Source organism: Peromyscus eremicus, chromosome 12 (assembly GCF_949786415.1).
Source record: "Peromyscus eremicus chromosome 12, PerEre_H2_v1, whole genome shotgun sequence".
NCBI classification, from domain to species: domain Eukaryota; kingdom Metazoa; phylum Chordata; class Mammalia; order Rodentia; family Cricetidae; genus Peromyscus; species Peromyscus eremicus.
Window position 1 is genome coordinate 4,322,270 of NC_081428.1, and position 25,012 is coordinate 4,347,281.

Below are 25,012 nucleotides of genomic sequence, written 5' to 3' on the forward strand. Positions count from 1 at the left end.
GCTGCTGGGCAGGCTGTGGCTAAGCAGGGTGCCCCAGCGGCGGATGTGGTCTCTTCTAAATTGTCTGCTTCTGAAAACCATGTTCTCCTGCCTCACCTCTCCCACGATTGTCCCCTGCTCAGATCTGGCCTTGAAATGCAGACTACTCACAACATGGAGTCATATCCTCAGAGTTTGCAGAGAAAGGGAAACCACAGAGAGTGTGGGTGCAGGAAAGCCACGGGAGAGGGAAGAGAAGGTGAAGAGGACACACATTTCAGGGAACTGCTTAATAAATGCTGCTTTGTTGTGTTTTTTTATCCCTAGGGCATACGTAGCTTCTTAGTATGACATTTACCCTCACTTTAGGGGTTCCTGCAGACCATCTGCACCAGCTTGCTCAATGCTCTGAGCAGTCACCAGGTCTAGATGGAAGCGGTTTATACCTTCCCACAGCTAGCCTCAGGACATATTTTCCTCCTCTGCTGGTGATGGTCTAGTGCCCAAACAGAAATCTCAGAGTGTCCCAGGTCGTGGGCTGGCTCTTCCCACTTACTTGCTAACAGAGAAAGTTAAAAGGTCAGCCCTGTCGGGCACCTGGGGTGTGCTAAGTAGCCTCCCTACATAGGCTGCAATCCCATTTTACAGAGAGAAAAACAGAGGCTGGAAGAGTCCATGTTAATTGTTCTGTGTTCGTGGCTTCTGCCCCCAAGGCCAGGAATTTCTACTTTGGTTTTCTGTACTTTGAAAACTGGCCTAGGAAGAGAGCCAGTGTTTCTGCCGGTAACTCTGAGGCACAGTGAAAAGGCATCTCATGGATGCAGCCGGGGTGTTGACAAACATGGGAGCTGGTTTGGAAAATCATTTTTGTCTCCCCGTGGGAGCATGAATAAAGCCAGGAGTTATACGGGTGGTCTGTTTCCCTTTGCTCTTTATAGTGTCTCTGGTGGTCTTGGGACACGTGACCTGTAACCCAGTCATTTCTCATTCCTGTGAAGCCATGATTGGCAATAGGAAGCAAGGTAATCCCTACTTAGACACAGAAAAAGCCCAAGTCTGCCCAAAGCAAGAAGATTCTTTTTCCATCCACCACCCACCGCTGCTGATGCCGGCCCCCTCCCCTTCCCCTCATGCGAACGGGACCCACCTTCATAGTTTGGCACAGGTCCATGGCGGGCAGCATTTACAGGAGGCTCAGAAAGGTTTTTAGCTGGCGATGGGCTGCTGGGCACTAGGGGGTTGGCGTAATGCCATTGGCATTCGCCGCTGGCTGGCAGCGTGCTCAGGAAGAAGCGTGCCACCTCACACGGGGATCCTTGGGGTTGCCCGAACTTGGCGGGCAGTGCTGGCTTCTTGCTGCTGAAGACGTGCGGGTCCAAGGGGAAGTGTCCGTAATGGTAGGAGAGGGGGAGGCTGTAGGGCGGCCCGTATAGAAGGTCGCTGCCTTCTGAATGGAGCTGCTGTTCTGGGGGAGCCGGAGCACTCGTGGGGGGACTGGCTCTCCAGTTTCCCGCCTGGCTGCACTCCAGTTTGTCCATTTGGAACGAGCTGTATTGCTGCACGCAGCAAAGACAGATGAGAGGCCATCAGAGAGGTCACGAGCAAGCCACCTTCTAGTCCCACAAGACCGGATCTTAGGGGGCCCTGACTCCAATGTTACTGTGAGGGCCCTGAGTGGAAGGATCCTATACTCCAAGCTGACCACACACCAGATGCTTGTGGACGCTTGCCACACCCCAGAGCTCAGTCATGACCTTTTAAGAGGGCAAATTTTCATTTTGATATTACCATAAGCCAAATGAGGTAGCACACACCTGTCCTAGCTTTTGAGGAATGGAACAGAGGATCACTTGAGGCAGGAGTTCAAATCTAGCCTGGTCAACATAGTGAGACCCCCACCTCCAAAACAGAATCTACAGGTTCTGTAGCCCGTATTCACATGGATTCAGAGGGCCCATGTGCCCTCCCGAGTCAGCTGGTTTTTTCTCATTCTTGATGATTTACCTGGGGTGTTGCTATCTGAAGGTGTCATTACCATATGGTCAAAACATCCCTCAGGGACCTTTTCTTGCTCTGCAAGGACACCCCTGAGCCTGAGATTCCTAGATCATGCCCAGGTGTCCTGGGTCCCCAGATAGACACCGCCATCTTGCCCCCTGTGTGTGTTACCTGTGGGGGGTAAGGGTTTGTTCTCAGCTTTGTCTTCATCTTCGTATGTTTGGGTTTAGCTGATTTCCTAGTTTCTTGTGAGGTAGACAAGGTGGTTCTCCAGGAGTCCTGAGGCTTAGAAGTGGACGCCTGGTCCAGAGACAGCTGAAGCTCCTTGTATTCGATATCCCTGGAAAGCAAGAGCGGGCAAGTCACGTCCAGCAGCAGCCCATGTCTGGGGGGAAGAGCAGATCCCCTGAACAAGCTCATCCTCAAGTCCCAGCACATCTCTTCTCTGAGGCTGGACGTGTGTGATGTTGGCTAGAAGGACATCTCATCCTGACAAAAGCCACCAGCAGCTTGTGGTGGCCCAGAGAGTGCTGAGCAAGGCCAGTACTGTCTGGCAAGAATGGTGGAAAGTAATATGCTTTCTCTGAACCCATGCTGCTGTGGGATGTTCTGTATACTGTGAAAATGTGTTGCTCCGATTGATTGATAAATAAAGCACTGATTGGCCAGTAGCCAAGCAGGAAGTATATAGTATAGGCGGGACAAACAGAGAGAATTCTGGGAAGAGGAAGGCTGAGTCAGGGGACGCTGCCAGCCGTGGCCACCATGAGAAGCAGATGTTAAGATGCTGGTAAGCCATGAGCCACGTGGCAAGGTGTAGATTTATAGAAATGGGTTAATTTAAGATATAAGAACAGTTAGCAAGAAGCCTGCCACAGCCATATAGTTTATAAGTAATATAAGTGTCTGAGTGATTATTTTATAAGTGGGCTGCAGGACTGCCGGGGCTTGGCAGGACCCAGAGAGAAACTCTCCAGCTACACCATGCAGCCCAGGTACCCTTCCCAAGGACTCTTTGACCATGGCAAGGGGTGGGCATGCTAACAAGGCCAAGCTGAAGGGCAGCAACTCCAATGACCCCCAACACCAGTGACCCCGACAACCCCAGTGGCCCCGACAGCCCCTATTGGTTTGTGTATCTGGGGCCTAACTGTTCTCTGTTGAGTACCCCAGAAGCTTGGAGGGATGGACCTGCTGGGAGCCAGCTCCTAACCTCACCTACTGTCACAAGGACTCATGCCCAGCCTGCAGAACCAACTGACAAAGTCACATTCCCAAAGGGAGAGTCGCTGCAGAATGCTGTCATGCCTAGCTAGTGAATTAAGGGGCAGAGGCATTTTCTCCCATGTGGTTTTGACAGATCATCATCCTAGAACACAAAGTAACCTGGTGACCGTTCTGTGAAAGAACCTAGAGTCTGAATCCTCACAGTGTTTAGGATACAAAGGAGGACCCTTCTTTGGCTGAGGCTGGGGACATAGAGAGTGAGAGAGAGACGTGTGTAGGGTGTTCTGGGAAGGTATGCCTATGACTGCTCGTGGATTTATACTCATCTGCATCATTTGGTGGCCCATGCCTGTAATCCCAGTATGTGGGAGGCTGAGGGGGAGGATCATGAGGTTGAGGCTAGCCTGGACTAACGACAAGACTCTGTCTCAAAAACAATTTTTTTTTTCAATTAAACTTGGGTCTTTCGGGGACCAAACACCATCATTGGGAACAGAATATGTGGGAAGACACACAACTGGTAGATGGTGTCTGTTCCTGATGGCAGAAGCACAGATGTGTGTGCCTGACACGGGACATGAACCCTCCCTGTACACGCTGTCCCCTCCTGGGCCCCGTCTTGGGCTCTGTACCAGGATCTAAACTATATCCTCAGAGGGCTCCCTCATCATCACCACCGCTCCCTGGCACATGTTCCTGGTTGGGACCTCCCAAGCTACCGGATTATTCCAGTACGACAAGAAGGGGAGGAACGGTCTTAGACAGCGAGAGGAGCGGGAGATAACGAGTCCTGGAGCGGTGTGTGTGACCAGGGACAGAAGCAGCAAGAGCGGGGAGAGAAACAAATAGGGCTGACTTACGTGAGGACATAATTGACACTCACGATGCAGTGGGGTCGGGAGGAGCGGCTGTTGTGGACCACGGTGGCGTAGCTCTGCACCCACACCCAGCCGCCCAGCTTCGACAGCAGCCGGTAGTATTTGGTGGTGACCTGGCCTTTCACCAGCACTGCAAGTACAAGGTGACGTGAATCCGGGGCCGCCGCAGTCCCGCCCGACCCCCCGACACACAGCCTTCTAGGGCAAAGGACCTTTGAGAACTTGATGGAGTGGGTGGACTTTCTGCACACAAACACGGCACACACACACACACACACACACACATGCACGCACGCACGCACACATCACACACACACACACACACACCACACACATGCATGCACACACACACACATACATGCGCATGCACACACACATCACACACACACACACACACACACGCACACGCACGCGCGCACACACACACACACACACACACACACACACGAAGGAATGTCACCTATAACTTTGCAGACTCCCTGGAGTAACCCCTCCCCTTTTGTTAAGAGCCCTGATTTAACAGTCCCTGTTTTCATGGGAGAAAAAAGCCCCCAGACATCACCAGTACCTGCAGAGTGGTAAAATCCGATTAGCTTTTTAGTACCGAAATGCCCCAATTATGTTTTAATCCCCCAAACCTTTAACCGGCAGAGGGACTACGTTGTTTAAACAGAACGCTAATTTCAGTGCATTCAGCCAAGTGTCAGATTGGTGCTGACATTTGCCATCTGTCAGGACGTGTGTGTTCACTGGGAACCTGCTCCCGACTCAAGTGCCATTTATATTTTCTTCCCAATTACCCATTTTCCTTGGGCTGCTAATTTCCTGTGTTGCTCATGGAAGAAAGCCCTCTGCTTAGTGACATGACTCCTGAAAATTGGGCCCATGAGCCCACCTTCTGTGCATGCGTGCCAAGGCTGGGCAGCTGAGCGGTTCCCCTGAAGCCTCTGTGCGCCCATAAACTGCGACTCCCCCTTGCAGCCCTCAAGTAGGCGGATGGAAGAAAGCCCAAAGGGAAGGAAAGTGCCGGAAGCTGTGGGTGGCCACTGGAGGGGAGAAAGCATGGCCATGGCGGGGATTTCACCCCAGCCCTAGAACACTCCTGCTTCTCAGGGCAGGGCTGGCCTGGGGCCCCTACCTGGAAACCACCTGGACAGCTACAAGGGGAGAAAACAGAGGGGCTAAGGCTGTGACAGCAAGGCTCGCTGGGACTAAAGGACCCCACACAACAAGGTGCATATGCAACACAACAGTCCTCATGGTGTCTACAAGCAGAGACCCCAGTCTGCGCAGCACGCCCCAGGCTTCCTGCTGTTCGTGGGGGATCTGTGTCAGCGGCTGTAACAAGCACTTCAAGACATTTTGATGCACTGGGAAAGTGGTATAGATTGATAGATAGTCAAGAGATTGTCAGCCTTGCGTATCAAAGGCAATAAAACCTCTGAAATGTCTGTGATTTGGTTCTTCAGATATTTAGGATAAACTGACTCTGTCTTAGCCAGCCAGGTGTGATGCCTCACCTGTAATTCCAGCATGTGGGAGGATGAAATTGGAGGATTGCCACAGGTTTGGGGCTAGCCTGGGCTACAGAGTGACTGCCAGACTAACCACGGTGTGAGACCCAGTCTCAGACAAACACATAGACACACATGCACATGCAGACATGTATACACACACACACACACACACACACACACACACACACACACACACACGCATGAACATACTCTTGAATACACAGAGAGACTTCATGGTTGTTAATAAAAAGCATTTAGACCTAAGAGCAATGTGATCGAAGGGCATGTACAAACTGCCTGTGGTAGTTTGAATATAATTGGCCCCCATAAGCTTATAAGGAGCAGCACAATTAGGAGGTGTGGCTTTGTTGGAGGAAGTGTATCACTGTGGAAGTGGACTTTGAGGTCTCATATATGCTCAAGCCATGCCCAGTGTTTCAGTTCACTTCCTGTTGCCTTTGGATCAAGATGTAGGACTCTCAGCTCCAGCACTATGTCTGCCTGCATGCTGCCATGCTCCCTGCCATGATGATAATGGACTGAACCTCTAGATTATAAGCCAGCCACCTCAATTAAATGTTTTCCTTTGTAAGAGCTGCCATAATTATGGCGTCTCTTCACAGCAATAGAAACCCTAAGACACCGCCAAAGAATAAACATAAAAGGACAAAATGAGGAAACTCATTGATTCAAAGGCAGGGGTGTCCAGCAAGTACTCAAAAAGAAATGAATACATGTGGTTCTGTTTATGTGAGCCACCCATGACAGGCAAATCCACAGGGCCAGAGCTGATGGGTGCCTGTGGGCTCCAAAGGAGGAAGGGGCAGGAATAAAGACCACAGAGCAGGCACTTCTGGAGAGGGTGACAGTGTTCTGGGATTATATAAAGGTGACAGATGTACTGTGGGCATTCTAAAACCCACTGAAAATGGTCAAAAAGTTGGATTTTGTATTATGTGACTTTTTAAAGAAAAAAAGTGGCAAGCTATACCAGCTGATCTGTGGCGAAGGCCTGTCAAAGGGTTAGTGGAGGATGACTCAGAGAGCTTTTTGGAAAGCAGTCTGGTGGCTCACTGAAGCCACACATTTCTAGGGATGGGGTCTGTGGGAATTATGCATGACGTAGTAAATAGACTGTTGTGCAAAAAGGTTCACTGCAATCTTGTTTAAGGTTCCAGAACTTCAGAGGAGGGGACTTATGTGTTCAAGGGGGAAGGTAAGAAAACTGTGGAGTACTGTGCAGACACTGAAGTGATCAATAGGGATTTGTCTTGCTGGAGACAGGGCACATGATGCAAGAGAAAATGTAAGACTCAGAAATGAGTAGAATGCAATCCTAACTTTAAAAATGGGTCTGTGGGCACATGCCCACTCAAGCTAATTGTGCTCTACCAACTAGCCTGTTGTGGAATATTCCTTTACACTGTGTGAAGATGTGTCACTGTGATTGGTTTAATAAAGAGCTGAATGTCCAATAGCTAGGCAGGATTTCTGGGGAAAGAGAAGAAGAGGAGGAAGAATCTAGGCATGTGAATTACTCCAGGGAGATGCCAACAAGACAGGGAGGGAGTCAGACATACAGAATAAAAGAAAAGTGAAAAGCCACATGGTAAAATGTAGATTAATAGAAGCAGGTTAATTTAAGTTATAAGAGCGAGTTGGGGACAAGCCTAAGCTAAAGCCGAGCTTTCACAGTTAATAAGTCTCCTTGTTGTTATTTGTGAGCTGGCAGACCAAAGAAAAATATGACTTCATTAGCCTGTGCCTCAGCCCTTATTTGTAGAAGGATGATCACAGTCACTAACATACAGTTGTGAAGATGACACCATTCCTGTGAGAAACACTGGCAGACAGATGGGGCTCCAAATGCATGAATTCTTATCTAACTGGTAAAATGATGGGAAATCATCATTTTCTTCTTTTTAGCTTTTCTTCTTCTTCTAAAGTTCTAATAAAGAAGGGGTTTGAGTTTTCTAACCAGAATGAAAACTCAGGATTTTTTTTGTTTTTTGTTTTAATTGGAAAAACATTTTGAATAGGAGGTTGGGAAGCAGAAATCTAACATACTTGAGGCTCCAACCCCTTTAGAAATATTTGCAGAGATGGATGCAGTAATCTTGCCATGTAACAGCCCGTTCAACCTGCTGTGTAACAACCATCCCTCTGTCCTGCTGTGTAACAACAACCATCCCTCTGACCTGCTGTGTAACAACCATCCCTCTGTCCTGCTGCGTAACAACCATCCCTCTGTCCTGCTGCGTAGCAACCATCCCTCTGTCCTGCTGTGTAGCAGCCATCCCTCTGTCCTGCTGTGTAACAACCATCCCTCTGTCCTGCTGTGTAACAACAACCATCCCTCTGTCCTGCTGTGTAACAACCATCCCTCTGTCCTGCTGTGTAGCAGCCATCCCTCTGTCCTGCTGTGTAACAACCATCCCTCTGTCCTGCTGTGTAACAACCATCCCTCTGTCCTGCTGTGTAACAACCATCCCTCTGTCCTGCTGTGTAGCAGCCATCCCTCTGTCCTGCTGTGTAACAACCATCCCTCTGTCCTGCTGTGTAACAACCATCCCTCTGTCCTGCTGTGTAACAACAACCATCCCTCTGTCCTGCTGTGTAACAACCATCCCTCTGTCCTGCTGTGTAGCAGCCATCCCTCTGTCCTGCTGTGTAACAGCCATCCCTCTGTCCTGCTGTGTAACAACCATCCCTCTGTCCTGCTGTGTAGCAACCATCCCTCTGTCCTGCTGTGTAGCAGCCATCCCTCTGTCCTGCTGTGTAACAACCATCCCTCTGTCCTGCTGTGTAACAACCATCCCTCTGTCCTGCTGTGTAGCAGCCATCCCTCTGTCCTGCTGTGTAACAACCATCCCTCTGTCCTGCTGTGTAACAACAACCATCCCTCTGTCCTGCTGTGTAACAACAACCATCCCTCTGTCCTGCTGTGTAACAACCATCCCTCTGTCCTGCTGTGTAGCAGCCATCCCTCTGTCCTGCTGTGTAGCAGCCTTCCATCTCAACCAGCCCTGCTGCATGCCAGCTTTCACCTGCTCTTTTCTGCCCACTCTTAATCATGGCTCCTCAGCAGACTTGCATGGTCAGGATGGGGTCCACGTTGCTGAGCATGGACAAGGCAGTAGAGTAGGTGCCTTTATGGTACTTAGTTCAATTGCCTCATCGACTTTCTCCATCTCCATAACACCATGGGAGGCGACCGCCTCATAAAATGGGGCTTTCCTACCAAGTTACAAAAAAGGGCCCGCATCACAGAGGTGTCAGAGAATGTCCCTGCTACAGGCTGAATTGTGTCACCCAAACTCTAAGCTGAAATTATCACCTCTGGCACCACCCCGTTTGGAGACAGGGCCTTTACAGAGGTAAGTGTGGTGGCAGAGGTTGTAGGGTCCTGGCCCATTACGCCCAGTGTGTTTATAAGATGATGGGGCCGTGAGAACAGACACAGAGAGCTGACCACAGGAGAACATGGGCAAGAGACCTCAGGAGGGGCCATTGCAGACACCTTGAGCTCAGACTTCCAGCCTCTCACTGTGGAGAACGGAATGCCTCTTGTTACAGCCACCTGGGCTGTGGTGGTTTGCCGTGGCAACCCCGGGAAACTCATCTGGTCCCCACAAGGATCTAAACATCATGAAGCGGAAGAGTCCTCAAGAAACAAGAAGCCGGGTCGCTTGCGTAGGGTTCTGGGGAGCCAAGCAGCAGCTAGACACACTACGAGAGGAGAGATGGTCATTGGGGTGTCCGGCGGGGGTGGGGGTGGGGACTCAGCGCCTTTCACTCTTCATGGAGCAGGAGTATAGCTGTGAGGATGCTCCCGTTAGTCAGCAGGGACCTCAGCCAGGGAAGGTGAGAGGGCCCCAGGGAGAGGTGTCGCTTCTGTATACAAGAGACCAGGAGGTTATCGGAGCCAGCTGCCAAGGAGAGGGGGAGTCTGAAGAGGGACTGAGAAGCTGGCTTTGGTGCTGGCTGGTGGCCACTTCCAGCTGCAGGCACCTGCTCTCCTGCTGGAGACCTTGCTTAAGCAAAGCCCACTCTGACCAGACATGGAATGAGTCAGGGGATTAATGTCACTCACAGGCAGTTCTCAGCCAAGAACGACGGAACTGCCATGTAGAAATGTTGGCCACTCTTTCCTCTTTTACCCCATCAATGCTGAGGTGGGGGCCTCCCACTGGCTCCCAGAGCACCCCAGGACCGAGAGCCCTGACAGCAGCAGTAAGTGGGGGGTCCCCATACTTTCCTTTTGAGACAAGGTCTCATGTATCCCAAGCAGGTCTCAAACTCTCTATACAGATAAGGATGCCTGCTTGACTGGTGTGGTAGTACACGCCTTTAATCCCAGCGTTCAGGAGGCAGGCAGAGCCAGCAGATATCTGTGAGATGGAGGCTAGCCTGGTCTATAGAGTGTGTTCCAGGACAGCCGGAACACACAGTAAGACCCTCTCTCAAAATCACTAGATAGATAGATAGATAGATAGATAGATAGATAGATAGATAGATAGATAAATGAGGATGCCTTGAACTTCTGATCCTACTGGGATGGAACCCACGGCCTGGGAGTCTGGTTTGCCAGCTCCCTATCAGAGTTCTCTCAGGTCCTGGTAATATCTTGAGATAACAAACTTCCCATGAGACCTCTGGCTTTCACACCTGTGCACACACATGTGCATATACACAAACACGTATATACAGCATACACAGAACATCACACACACACACACACACACACACTGTTCCTATCCCCTCGTTTCTGTGTGCCAAGGGGTAAGGAATCTGGTCACGGCAGGTCTCCCTATGGACTTGGAGAGAGGAAAACAGCCGGATGGTATATCCTGTTCACCAACCCTGGTCACACGGCCTAGCCAGGAGGACAGTGTAGCCACTGGATCTGCCAGCTACCTCCAAGGATGCCAGCAAACGTCCTCTAATATCTTTTAGCTGATCCAGAACAAGACAAGCACCCAGGACATAAACCCAGGCCACACACAGAAGCCCTCAGTTTGCCCAACCATTGTATCCCACTGAGTACCCCGGGACTTGCTACGGGCCTGATGGGCCTAGACAGGAGGAGGACAAAATATTTCATTCCACCCAAACTAGTCCCTGGATTCTTGAAGCAAAGTACCATTTCTTAAGCACACCTGCTCCAAACCCTGGGGGTAAACTGCCTCCACAGGCAAATCGAATCCTGCCAGCTCACTTGAGAAGCCAGTTTCCCTTATGGTAGAACATAAGGTATCTCTGGCATCCCGGTGGGGTGAGGCTCAGCAGCGGAACTCTGCTGAGGTTTGGCTCTCTGTTCTGCCTGTATGACCACAGGCAAGTGGATGGCCCTCTCCAAATTTCACCATCCTTGAAGGTAAAATGAAGACTATAAACGTAAGACCTCTCTCACGGGTTGCTAGTTGGTTTAATTTCTTTCTTTCTTTCTTTCTTTCTTTCTTTCTTTCTTTCTTTCTTTCTTTCTTTCTTTTTTTTTTTTTTGGTTTTTCGAGACAGGGTTTCTCTGTGTAGCTTTGCGCCTTTTCCTGGAACTCACTTGGTAGCCCAGGCTGGCCTCGAACTCACAGAGATCCGCCTGGCTCTGCCTCCCAAGTGCTGGGATTAAAGGCGTGTGCCACCACCGCCCAGCTGGTTTAATTTCTTAATGCAGTGCCAGGCCATACCTAGTAAGGGCTCCGCACCGTTCTTGTACTAATGCTGCTGGTACTCATAACTGGAGTCTAGATTCCATAGATTAGCTGGGCCTGCAAGTCTAGAACCCAGGCCCCCGGGGTCTGGCACTGGGATCGTGCCTGTGGATAAAAGGGAACAGGCAGCAGGGGCCATCATTAGCAGTGGCAAAGGAAGTCACACTGTTCCTTACGATTCACACATACTGCTGCCCCAGGCATAGGATGTCCCCTCCCTGTCCTTGGTGCCTCCACCCTGGCCAGCTGCCCCTGGCCCAGTAGATACTCACAGAGGTGGTGTGCATAGCGGAGGTGGAAGGTGTCACAGCCGTGAACGTGATGGTACAGCGTCTTTTCGATAAGGTCTTGTGGCTCATAGCCCGTAAGCTCCGTCACCCTGTGGAAGGATGGTGGTTCCATGAGTCAAGCTGCCCTTAGGCCCCTTCCTTTAAACCGCTGTTTGCTTTGCCAACTAATCAAGTGTGAAGGGGCCTGGGGGTGGGGGATGTTGGTTTTGGAATGATCTTTTTGACAGGAAGGAAGTCTTTGAAGTCCAGCTCAAGATAGGATGGAGAACTGTGAGCAAGAACGTCCTGGAACCATTGGCTACAGGCATGTTTGGGATGGCTTAGCAATTTGGATCTCTCTGAACCCTGCCTGTCTGTGAGTGCCAAGGGGAATGCTTTGATACAAACATTGAAATAATCTGCATGATGGGAAGGAGCCACTCTGGGGTCCTGTTGCTAGAGCCCTTCGTGAACCTGTTTCGTTCTCTGTGTGGGTAAATGCGTGCAAGCCCCAGCCATCCCCCCATCTCTGTCTTCCAGAGCTGGGGTTACAGGCTCCACTGCTACGTGTGGCTTTTGGACATGCTTCCTGAGGATCTGAAGTCGGGCCGTCATCATGCTCACATAGCAGACACTGTGCCCACTGAACCTTCTCCCAGGCTCCTTTATTTGTTTAGTTCTAAGAAAAGATACATACCACAATATGTACTGTCGTAACCATTTTATGTGCATGATTTAGTGGCATTAACAACAACATCCACACTGTACCGTGATCATCTTCCCACACTTTCTCATCACCTCAAACAGAAGAAACGCTCACCTTCGGAATAATGCCTTTTCATCTGCCTTCCCCTGAATACCACCAGTCCCTTTGATAAAGCCCTTGTCCTCCGTTCAGCTTCCTGTCTCCCTGAACTTGTGTGTCCTAAATCGGAATGATACGTGTGTGTGACCCTCTGGCTTCCGCCTTCCTTCATACAGGATGACGTGTTAGAGGGCCACTGTCGTAGCATGTGTCCAGAACATGCCTGTCTATGACTGTCTACTTACTATTCGGTTTCATCTAGAGACCACGTTTTGTGTTTTGTTTATTCCCTTGTCTGTTGATGGGTGCTGAGGCTCTGTGTTGACTGTTTCCATCACTGTTCTACATTGTTAATTGGGTGGTTACAGTTAATCCAGAGCTTACCGCTGGGTGGCTCCTACTAACGGGATTTACAGAGTAACTGTTTAAACCTAGTATCCACAGACCCTCCAGAAAACAGTGCAATGACTGGAAATATTCCAGCTAGAAGGTGAGGTGCCCACTCTCCCTCTGCGGTGGAAGTCTTTCCCAGCACGTCTGGGACATGATCCCTCACCTCTCATCAAGCCCCAGACATATTAATTTCCCACTTCAGCACTTTGAAGAGAAATGGGTATCAGCATCTAAGCCCCCTCATCAGTACCACGCTGGGCTGCCCTTTCCGGGGGCTAACGTGTGGGTGGCAGTGATAGGCTTCATGGACTTGGCCTAATCAAGCTGGGAGCTGTGTCCTTAAAAAAGGTAGGCAGCCCTGAGCATGTTGGTGACAGATATTTAAGGGCAGATGAAAGGGCAGGATAAAGGATTTCAAAAGCAGCGTGGCGGCAGGGAGAAGTCAGTTCTGGAGATGGCGGAGCGATGGGGGTTACTGAAGGCTGGCACTGAGGACCCTGCTTGCCAGCTGTGAAATGCTAGCCACAGGCAGAACCAGGAAACGTGACCCCACTTCCATTCTTCAATCTTCTCGGACTCTGGCTCATGCTTCTCTCAGAGCCTCAGATTTCCCTGGAGTGGCTCTCCATTTGGCACATGTATCCCCGTGGTGTTCCTCTAAGGTGGGGAGGGAACAGGGCTCCAGGTGAGTCTATGGGGATGCCACTGACTCCTGCCCTGTTCATTCAGTGCTCTAGAGACTCGTCCATGGGCCCCGTCAGGTCTGACTGGGCGGGGGGAAGGTGAAGATAGTGGCTGACCCCCCAAAAAACCCAGATGTCTCTGCAGCATGGACTGAGAGGCTTATCCAGTTCCTGGACCATTGAGCTAATACAGCAAGGACCTGAACGTGTCGAAGAATCAGAAACACATGCATCACGTTCTCATCAAACTATTCACCAACTTTAAAAATTAAAGGGCAGGGAAAGGGCTTGGCAGGATGCCTTCCAGGGTTTGTTCAAACCTCCAGTGTCTGTAGACCTGTCAGAGAGATGTGCCCGACTCCAAACATCGCTGGCTTCACCCAGCCTTAACGAAAGCACCAGCTACAGTTTCAAAGCGAAACCACAAACCCCGGAGGATCCGAACGCCAGGTTAAAGCGAGTTCAGTTGTGTCTGGGATGCTGCTGGGTGGGCAGCCAGCAGCTGCTCCCCGAGGACCACCACCCTTGCTCCTGTGACTTGGGGGAACTCAGGCCAACACCCTCCCTGCTGTAGCTCCCGGGGCTTGGGTGCTGACGTAACCACCGACCTGACTAGTGATGTCCTCCCAGAGCTGGCTCTAGCCGAGAGGCCTTTCAAGATCATGTTGCTGTAACAAGACAGAAATGCAATCGGCTGTGAAGGGTCCCGATCCCCTTAAGTGTCTCCTACACGACAGCAGCCTGGCTTCTGAGCTAGCCCTCACCCTTCACTGAAAAGGCCCTCCACATTTCAAAGTGCCATGAGCTGAACAACCAATCAGAAAAGATTTTGGGTCGCTCCTCTGGGGACATGATCTCTTCTTCCTCTTTGAGAGAATTCAAGTGGTCTCTTGGGGTTTTCTTGAATTGTCTGAGAAATACAAGGAAGCTGTGCTGGCTGGTTTTATGTCAACTTGACACAAGCTAGAGTCATCTGAGAGGGGGGACCCTCCGTTGAGAAAATGCCTCCATCAGATCCAGCTGCAGGGCTTTTTCTCAATTAGTGATCAGTGGGGGAGGGCCCAGCCCATGGTGGGAGGTGCCATCCCTGGGCTGGCTGAGCACGCCATGGGGAGCAAGCCAGTGAGCAGCACCCCTTCATGACTTCTATATCAGCTCCCGCCTCCAGGTTCCTGCCCTGTTTAAATTCCTACCCTGACTTCCTTCAGTGATGAAGTTTAAGTTTAAGTTGGATAAACCCTTTCCTCCCCAACTTGCCTTTTGGTCATGGTGATGGTCGCAGCGACAGAAACTCTAAGCAGGACAGAGGCAGAGAGGAAGGAACCAGGTGTTTCCTCTGCACTTGACCTTGGACAGCCCACGTCCCGCCTGCTTTCTGAAGAGCCCCCATCGTTGTACCTACCAGGCTCTGAGGAGGCTCCCACCCCCTCAACCTGTGCTCTCTGCTTCTGCAGGAAACAACAGAACTTGCCGCCATTCAGCCGCCCCAGACGGTGCTGGCCAATGAGTTAGTTCCATTTTCTCTTTGCTTGGAGTTGTAGGGCCACTCTGTACCTCCTGTCACGCCACCTTCCTCACTTCTCGACCCTTCGAATAGCTTGAACATGAAGACCGATCCTGACTGTCTCCCGTCCCCCCGGGGCCAGATAGATTTGTAAGTGGGTAAAATGCTCACTTCTACGGGATATGTTAATGCCATATTTTTCCTTTCTTTATAAGTTGTGGGGTTTTGTTGTTATTGTTTGTTTTGGTTTGGTTTTGGCTTGGTTTATTTGAGACAGTCTCGCTCTGTAGCCAAGCTGGCTTTGAATGTGCCTTAGGTTAGCCTGGAACTCATAGCAATCCTCCTGCCTCAGCATCACAAGTGGTAGAATAACATACGTGAGTCTTTACACTATTTTTCATTAACTTGAAAAAAAAAATAGAACAGAAAAAAAAAAAAATCCAGTAGCCCAGCATAGCAGCACATGCCTGTGGCCTCGGACCTTGGCCTATGCAGCCAAGGAACCCAGAAGCCAAGTGGCAACTCAGCCTTGCAGGTATATAAGGCTTTGGGTTTTCAACTGCGTCACGTCTGGTGTCTACTTCCTCCTCTCTGAAGACTTCCCAGCAGCGAGTGGTAACCATGGCTGACAGACGATATTTCACTGAAGCTCACTGGAAGAGGCCCTCTACCTGCCAAGGCCTCAAGATCTGTGGAGGCTGGGGACGTTCCAGAGTGTGTAGTACACCAATATTAAAACACTGCAGATGTCTCATAAAAATACAGCTACCAGATATCAATCAAACAGTAAATTTTCAAGGACAGGCATGGTGGCACATGCCTTTAAAACCAGCACTTGGGTGGCAGAGGCAGGTGGATCTCTATGAGTTCAAGGCCAGCCTGGTCTACAGATCGAGATCCAGGACAGCCAGGGCTACACAGAGAAACCCTATCTCAAAACAAAAAACAAACACAAACCATTTCTCTCTGGAGCCCTGAAGCACACTCTGGGTAAGGACAGAGGCAGCTCCAGCAAGGGCTCCTGAAACAAAAACCATGCTCTGCCTCAGTCACCCTCTCTTCCCCAGCCAAACACTGACGTGGTATCCACAGGCTGTGGTCAAGCCTCCCCCCAAGGAAGGCGACTTGTCTGCTCCCCCCACTGACTTAAGGTGACTGTCACAGAGGGAGGAGTTTCACACATGCTCAGAATGGGAAACCTTTTATTCCAAAGTCCTACCAATGTGGTGGGGAGATGAGGAGGGACTTAAACCTTCCAGGAAGGGAAAAGCAAAACAAAACGTGATGGTACGTGTCTGTCATCCTCGTACTCCGAGCAGGAGGCAGGAGGATCGAATATTCTCAAGGATATCCTCAGATATATAGCAAATTGGAGGCCAGCCTGGGCTACATGAAACCCTATCTCAAAAGAAAGTGAGAAGTTGGGGGAGGAAGGAAGAAGGAAGGAAGGGAAGAGGAAAGGAAGAAAGGAAGGGCTCTCTTACATCATAATGTAAGTTCTCATCACAAGCTTGTAAGATGATTCAAATGTTAGGTAATTCATTTTAAAAAGTCCCTGCGTCCTGTCTGTCGTGAATGCTTTCCCTTCATGACTAACCCCTGGCTGGCCCACACTCTTAGTAGTTCTCACTTCTTCTTACAATTTGCCTCAATGTAGCTCTCAAGGACCAGTTCCCACCATGGGACCTTCTGGGACATCACAGCGAGTGCCAGACTCACCTGGAATCCAGGAATATGAGCTTCAGGTCAAGGCTGGCCCTAAACATGAACATGTTGCTGTGCAGCTTGATCTCTGTGATGGCACTGGGTGGCAGCGACTGGCCCACGGCCACCAGCCCCACGATCTGGTAGCAGGAGTCGTACAGGGACATGTCCAGCATATACTGCCTGATCTTCAAGTAACCGCTGCAGTGGATGACCTGGGAAGAGAGCGTAGGTTCAGTGGGCAGCGCTGCTCGGGGCGCAGGTTTGGTTGGTTTGTGTTTGGGGTTGGTTTTTGTGTGTGTGTGTGTGTGTGTGCGTGTGCGTGTGCGTGTGCATGTGTGTGCTAGAACATTCTTCAGCCCATTTTCTGCAGGGTTGTCTTGCTAACATGCTGTCAGAGAGCCTGAATGGCTGCTCGGGAGAAAGGATCCAGGTCTCTGCCTTAAGAAACAACGTCCTAAAGACACGAGCACCTCTCACCCAGTCAGGTGTGTGGGAGGGTTGCTGCGGATCCAGGCTCACTGACACATGATGGACTTGGATGTCAACTCGGGGCCAAGTTTGACTCAAGAACCCAGCAAAGACATGCTAGGGAACTAGTTGCTCTCCCATGAATGCTTGCCAGTAATTAAAACGTTTGCCAACTTCCACTGGGATTGAGCCTGAAATTTCTGTCACCCAATGTGTTCTTATCACTCCAGGAAATTAAAAATTCTCTTGGTAAAATTTGTATTTATTTCAATTGTTTTGGCCAGTGCTAAGGATCTAAACTCCAGTCCTCATGCCTGAGTGGTAAGGACCTTACCAACTGAGCCATCTTCCTAGGCCAATGTATGAGACTTTTATTTCATTTATAATTTTAATTTTAATAAACAAAAAGCCACCAAGCAGTGGTGGTGCACATCTTTAAACACAGCACTCGGGAGGCAGAGGCAGGCAGATCTCTATGAGTTCAAGGCCAGCCTGGTCTACAGAGTGAGTTCCAGGACAGCCAGAGCTACACAGAGAAACCCTGCCTCAAAAAAACAAGACTAAATAAATAAACAAATACAAAAAATAAGCCAGAGTATCTATTCCACTCTTGAACAGAAGCCTTCTCAATAGTTACGAGAGCCAAAAACCATACTGAAGAGGTCGTACAGTTTCCAGGGCAAATGAAGTACCTGAAGCTTCCTGAACCACCTTACACCCAGGATTACGTAAGTGTGTTTGCCATTTAAACACATGAAATCCTACAAGGACCATGATTGCTAAGAGTGGTCATCTGAGCGCTTAGGACTCTGTTTCTGTTCTCTGTCTCTATCTCCCTACCTGACCTTGTGCCAGGTCTCATGTAGCCTAGGTTAGCTCAAACTCACAACATAATGGAGGATGACCTTGAACTTGTCCTGCCTCCCCCTCCCAAGTGCTGGGGTTACAGGCATCATACCCAATTTATTCTGTGCTGGGGATCAAGCACTCTACCAACTGGGCTACATCCACAGCCCACACAAATTCCCTCTTCAAAAATTCTCTCTACAGGATTCGCAAACTTACAGAGCTGGAAGAAATATTAAAATCACTCCGTTCTACCCTGTTCTCCCACTTTCCTGATGGGTCAGTTGAGGCCAAGACAGACAGGTGATGTTTGAATTTACAGTTGGACAGTGTCAGAGACTAGTAAAGTCCAGGGCCTCCTGAGGAATACATTGTTGGGTTCGGGTAGAGCTAAGGGCTTCCTGCCCTGACTCAAGGAGGCTTTGTGACTGGGAAAAACAGTAAGTGTATCTCTCAAGCTGTTAAAGCATGAGATGTGGGAGAGCTTGGTGGTTAGTGTCTGCCTGGTGCATGTGAGGCCCTAGGTTTAATCCCAGCCATGCAAAAAGTAACTCCGTAAAATAAAAGTGAGAAGTGGGGTTAAGGTCAGGGTCACAGGACGAGTTCACTGGCAGGAAGAGCAGGCAGCTGAAGAGGGGCGGGAAGAGCCTGTGGCTGACGAGGGGTGTTCCAAAAAGAGAAGCTAAAAGCACAAAAGCCTCATAGCACCCAAGCCCACCTTCCTCCTTTCCCAAGGGGCAAGTGAGAAGGACCAGCATAAGGGCCTCCAGCTCCAGGGAGGCAATGGCACACAGCCCCCCACTCCCCCCCGTAGAAGAAACAGCCCCGGAGACTCCTGGGAGGGTGAGGAATGGGGTGAAGGGTCTGCAGGGATCCCTGGCAGGTTGTCTAGAACCCACCCTCCTACCTGGAAATTACCATCTCTAACACTGAGGTATTGCCAACTCGCCATGGCGTTGATCTGGTCCTAGATTCTGGAATTAACCTCAGCAAGTGGCATTACCTGGTGAAGTTCAACCAGGGAGAAGCAGGACAACGCCGGGAAGTCTCAGCTGCGCCGCTCAGCTCGCTGCCCTACCCCTTCTCCATTTACCTCCCATTCTTGAGGATAAGATAAGGCCAGTGTCACACCCTTCAGAAGGTCAAGATGACCACTGGATGTGGAGCCACAGAGATGGCGGTGCTTGGCACCTGGGAAGGCCTCACACCATCTTGGGTACCGGATTTAGTTGAACATTCCAGGGGTAAGAGAGACATCTCTGTAAAGCAACTGCTCACGGCTGCTCTGAGGTCCTGCCCCGGAATGTGGATGGATGCTTGACAAACTCAAGGGGCAGCTGGTCTAGTGGAGCTGATGTGTGGCAGGCAAAGTGGAACGCGTAGACGCAGGGACAAATGTCTCTGCTAAGCCACCGCAATCCTGGTCTTACATTGATGAAATCCAACCAGCCTGGAACATCCGTGTAAAGTGCCAGGTCTTTGGGCTCATAATCCACTCTGAGCCTTGCTCAATACTTCTGTCATGGTGGACGTGGTAGATTCCCCCCACCCTCTCTCCTGCCTCAAGTGTGAAGGAGAATATAAGATGCATAGTGAAAACCCCTGCCCACCATTCCCATCCCCACCAGGAGCCCAGTGTACCTTGTATCCACTGCATGTCAGGCCTGCATTTCTTTTTGCCAAGACGCACTTCATTCGAAGGAAGAAAGACCGCTCTATCTCGTACTCTGAAAGCAGAAGCACCGTTAGACAGGCGATTGTCCTGCCCCCTTCCCCAGCAACCTCCCAAACAGCACCAGCAAATCCCGAGACACAGCAGCCAGAGACCTCCTCATCCATGGCCAGACCCTGACCCAGAGAGCTCTGCCAACTACTAGAGTCTGGATGGAGAGGGCAAGAGGCCTTGCCCACCTCAATATGGTTGCCAAAACTTTGAAGAAATGCAGCCTGAACCATGACCATAGGAAACCAACAGGTTCCCAAGATGCCTGACAGAATGGCATCTTCCCTCTTGCAGGCCACAGAGGAACTAACTGGGTGCCACAGTGGCCGCTTGAGCTGTTGGAGAGGCCCAGAAGTGTCCAGCTTCCCTCAAAGCAGCAGGTACTAAATGCCAGTCACAACTTAGCCCCTGCCCATGGCAGAGGGAGCCAGACACATTCACCTCTTGCCCGCTACGTAGTGGGCTCTGAGACACCAGAGCTGGGTAAGATGGTTGTCATTTTGGAATGCCCTCCCTCAAGTCTTTACCTCTCCAGAACTCCCCCAGCGTGGCTCAGCTTTTACCTGCTGAGCCATCTCTGGCCATTCCCTCCCTTCCCTTTCCAGGCCTCACACAGGAAAACTTTGAGCATGCTGGGAACTGTAGCCCCAGGAACACAGGAGACCCAGGCTGCCGAGGGTTGAAAGGCCAGGGCCTCTGGAATAAGTTGTGTATCTTCCTAGCACTCATCACGGTTGTAATTTAAGGAGGCGTGTGTGAGATGCCCAGGGCTTTTGAACCGATCTGTGCCATGGCACACAAATTAAAGTCCCTGCTCAGAATACTTCCAAATGCATCAAGTAGATTACAAAAGAAACCAGCTCTGTGGGGAAAGAATTACCAAAAATATCTAAACATGGCAATATGAATATAACTATCTGCCAATCTCGTGTGTTAAATTAAGATTCGTTCATGGGCCTCATCACTCAGTAAGTTTCCAAGTGTCCACTGCATAAATGTTTTGACATATCTGCAGTGTCTGTGGTAACAAAGCCAAGATTCTAATGACCCCAGCATGGTTGAAAGACTCCAGTCATGTGCAAATGCTAACTGCACCTAAATTACACAGACGTAATTTCCCCAGAGATCTCACATTCTCCAGTCCCTGATTCTGTTCTCAGAAGCACCAGGCTGGACCTAGGCTCATGATAGGCAGCATTGGAACTTTAAACCAGGAGCATGTGAGGGGAACAGCCTGTGGCCCGATGCTGAACAGCCTGTGGCACGTAGTGGGGACTCCATAACTGCTGGTGAACAAGCAGCAACATAACAGAGGCAAGCAGGGGACGAAGTGACAGAGCGCTCAGCCAGCATGCACAACGCCGTGGGCTTGATCCACTGCAAGCGAGCAGCACCCGAGCATAAGTGTGGCTGCACACTCTAGGTGGGTGCTGCCATTAGCTGACCCAAACCCAGCCCAAGGAGAACCCTCTGGTTAGAGTAAGAGCATGACCTTGCTTCATTCTGGTCTCCTGTGGTGTGGAGGACGAACCTTGGAGCAGGTGATGGTGGAGTGGGGGGTGGGCTGTGAGGACAGCTGTCATCTCGTCATGGTCAGAAGGATGGATGTACTCATAAATACTGTTGCCTGTGAGCTCCACCTGCAGAGGGAGGGAAGGGTCCGGACACATCAGTTCTCTCCAGGGCGGGTGCAAGGGACAGAAGGACAGACCAGGTGTGCCCCGGGCTCACATCATGCTAGGGATGGGATGTGGGTCTCTCCTTGCAACTCACACCTTGGCCAAATGCAGAGGTGGAAACATGCTCCTGTTTGCAGAGCTCTGAACTGTGCCCCCCAACCCCACCTCCCTGAAAAGGTCAAGAGCACAGGTTTGAGCTTCCAGAGAGTCCTGAGCAGAAGATGTTCACAGGGGGTTGGGGGGAGGGTAAACTGAAGGCTGGAGGTGGCACCCATAGAGGGAAGCCTGGGCAGTGTCCTTCAGACAGAGAACATCTCACAACAGTCTCAAGCTGGGGCTCTATCCTTCACCCTCACATGCTGGAGACCAGCTGCCTTGAGCCTTCTGCACCCCAGGAGATCCACATCCACTCAGAGGCTGACCAGCTGGGAACCGTGGAGGAGGACTACCATGCCATCAAAGGCTCCTTCTGTGTCAGCACTGAACCATGCCCCGGGCACTGCCAGAGCTCCCTGGTGTTGCCAGGAATGTGTCTCTGACCCTCTTGGTCCAAGCGGACTGCTTACTCTGTGGATCCACCCAGGGTGTGGCTGTGTCCCTCGGCATGACCTGTGACCTAAGGAGGCGGAGCTTAGGCAACAGGAAACAGCAGTCACTTCCTAAGGTTGCTCTCTCAACATTTAGGCATCACCAACTCCCAGACATACTCACAGGGAACCCCACAGCAGGCCTCTAGACCACACAGGGCCAGACAGGGCTGTGGAGCAGCTTTCTGTGCACGTCTTGCACATTGAGTTATCATACCCACTATTACTCAGAGGGGCCAGGAGCGGTGATATTCCAGCAGAGCCAGTGTAGGGAGAAACTCAAAGCACACTCAGAAAGTGCCCGCGGGTGGCAGGAACCTTAGGTGGATCTGAAGGCTTCTCAGTCCTGCCCAGGCAAAGGCAGATCAAGATGACAGAGGGAGGCTGTGTTGCTGGTGCTGTCCCCGGCCTCAGACACTTTAAATGGGTGATACTGAGGGTTATGGGTCACAGGATCATCTGTCCAGGGGTGACCCTGACGGTGCCACCTCAGGAAACAGCTTAGTGACATGCTTTCCCAGGACCCACAGCTTCACATTAGCATCCAGCCCCAGCTCCTGGCCACGAAGCCATGAGGAGCTGACTACTTCCCCCATCCTTCCTAGCCAGTGCTTCCAGTTTGCCAAGATGTGGGAGTTACTTTACCTTTTGACATAAACTACATTTCCAAGTCTTGCCACCCCTCAAAACTGCATCCACCATTCTATTTCCTGCATCATTTGTGGAGTCGTTCCTTCGAATATTATGCAAACAGCAAGAGGGAATCCAAGTGCAGAGCTTCTCCCTGCCAGCTACTCAAACCTCACACTCCAAACCTGAGGCTTCACAGCCGGCCCCGGTGAAGAGCTGCCTATGTGAAAATATAGTGCACGACTTCATTTGACTGTTGGTTACTTGTTTATTTGTATGCGTGTATGTGTTGTGTGTGTGTGTTGGGGGTATGCACATATAGAGGTGTGTGTGTGTTGGGAGGACATGCACATGTGGAGGTGTGTTGTATGTGTGTTGGGGGCATGCACATGTGGAGGTGTGGTGTGTGTGTTGGGGGGGCATGCACATGTGGAGGTGTGTTGTGTGTGTGTTGGAGGGGAGGCATACACATGGGGATGTCAGAGGACAACTTTTTTGATTTGGTTCTCCCCTTGCACAGAGTGGGTTCTGGGAACTGAACTTGTCTGAAGATTAAGCTCTGGTAGCAAGCACCCTCACCACTGAGCCATCTCCTCAGCCAGATTTCACTAAAAAATAAATAAAAATGCATCATTTTTCTTGCACAACATTTTTGTTAATTCCCTAAAAGGTTTGAGTAAACCGGCCACCTTGAAGCCAGCTGTCTGAGACGGGAACACCACCTGTCCTGAAGGTTTCTGGGGAGATCCACTGGGAAGGCCATGGGAGAGTCCAACCAGGAGTTGACAGACTGGCTCCTTCTGGTTTTCCTTCTTTACCTCGCCAACCTCCCCGTCCACTCGCACCCCCATCCTCCCGAATTTCAATGGCTTATTTTAAAAACAAAATAAACCAGAGGCGAGAGTGGATTTTATATTGTCCAGTTATTTCTCCCTTACTCGCTGTTGGAGAAGGAAGTGAGCATTCAATCTTAGTTAGAGTTCTGTTTGAAAACAACGTACTCAGATGATGTCTTTACAGACTGGCATCCCTGGCAGCTGCGACTGCAGAACAGACCTGCATTTTCTTGAAGCTGCTTTGTCTGGTTTCAGAGCTCTGGTTCTCAGGAAAGCCAAGACTTGTGGATGAAGGACTCGGTCCTTTGAGCTCTGGAGTCCATTATCAATGAATGGAGCCAGTGGTGGTGGCTGACACCTTCAATCCCAGCACTCGGGAGGCAGAGCCAGGTAGATCTCTTTGAGTTTGAGGCCAGCCTGGTCTACAGAGCGAGCTCCAGGACAGTCAGGACTGTTGCACAGAAAAATCATGTCTTGAAAAACCAAAAATTAAACTAACTAACTAACTAACTAACTAACTAACTAACTAACTAACTAAAATAAGAATGAATGGGATAACTCTAAGGCTGTCTGGGAAGCCCCAAAGCCGTCAAAGAACGGAAATGTCTTCACAGAAAAAATATGGAGTAATATACAACAGTGCTGACCTTAACTCAAAATTATGGTTGACATGGTGTTTCCTGGTGTTTTTTTTTGTTTTGTTTTTTTTTTGGTTTTTTGAGTCAGTGTTTCTCTGTGTGGCCCTGGCTGTCCTGGATCTTGCTCTGCAGACCAGGCTGGCCTCGAACTCACAGAGATCCACCTGGCACTGCCTCCCCAGTACTGGGATTAAAGGCGTGCACACCACCGCCCGGCTTGCTTCCTGTATTTCTATATTTATTCATGCTTTTGAATGCTGAAAGAAACGTGGCTATGTCACCCCAGCCCCAGTACATATTGTCTCGGTGAAACTCCCCACGTCTCTACCTCAGCCTTATTAAAGCAGAACTCCAATTCGATGTTTTGGTATCTGTAAAACCCTGACGACTATAAAAGCAATGGCGTTCCTGCTAAGAGCTTTTAATGCTTTGCTGAACAGTTTCTTCCTGCCCAGAAAGCTGATATGATAAGTTCGACACTAAGGGGACAGATTCCGTGTGGAAAGGCAGAGTCACTAGACCCCTGGGAAATGTTCAGGGCGCTGCTGGGGCATTTTGCTGAGTATAACAGATGAAGCATTTTAAATTAAGATGGTTTGAGCCTCAGGGTTCAAGCTATGTAAACAAACATGAGACGCTGCCCTTTATTCCCAAAGCAAAAGGGATTCTGTCTCGTGTCCCTGAGTGCCATGGCTGCTATTTTTATTGGCCAGTTTCTGGCATCCTTCTCAAACACTGCATTTTTCTTTATGTGTCCCATAAACAGCTATTTCACATATGTGTACACAGCTTCGAAAATGAGTTTTAGTTACCTAGACCTTGTATAACATGACTTGGTTATGTTTAAACCATATGGATACTTAAAATGTATACACAACTATTTTCCCTTCATCAAACATAAGTAAAACGATTATATTAACAAATTGAAGGAAGAGGG

The 25,012-nt window shown here is 50.1% G+C and overlaps 1 protein-coding gene across 1 annotated transcript in view; it reads right to left on the reverse strand.

Moving 5' to 3' along the window:
• Sim2 (SIM bHLH transcription factor 2) overlaps nucleotides 1-25,012 on the reverse strand; it is a 42,719-nt gene that overhangs the window by 1,345 nt on the left and 16,362 nt on the right. The window contains exons 4-10 of the mRNA XM_059277524.1: nucleotides 21,237-21,345; nucleotides 19,624-19,709; nucleotides 16,681-16,880; nucleotides 11,580-11,686; nucleotides 4,065-4,212; nucleotides 2,149-2,317; nucleotides 1,127-1,535 (exon numbers count right to left, since the gene is read on the reverse strand). Coding sequence (XP_059133507.1) covers nucleotides 1,127-1,535; nucleotides 2,149-2,317; nucleotides 4,065-4,212; nucleotides 11,580-11,686; nucleotides 16,681-16,880; nucleotides 19,624-19,709; nucleotides 21,237-21,345 — 1,228 coding nt within the window. The remainder of the gene's footprint in view (nucleotides 1-1,126; nucleotides 1,536-2,148; nucleotides 2,318-4,064; nucleotides 4,213-11,579; nucleotides 11,687-16,680; nucleotides 16,881-19,623; nucleotides 19,710-21,236; nucleotides 21,346-25,012) is intronic.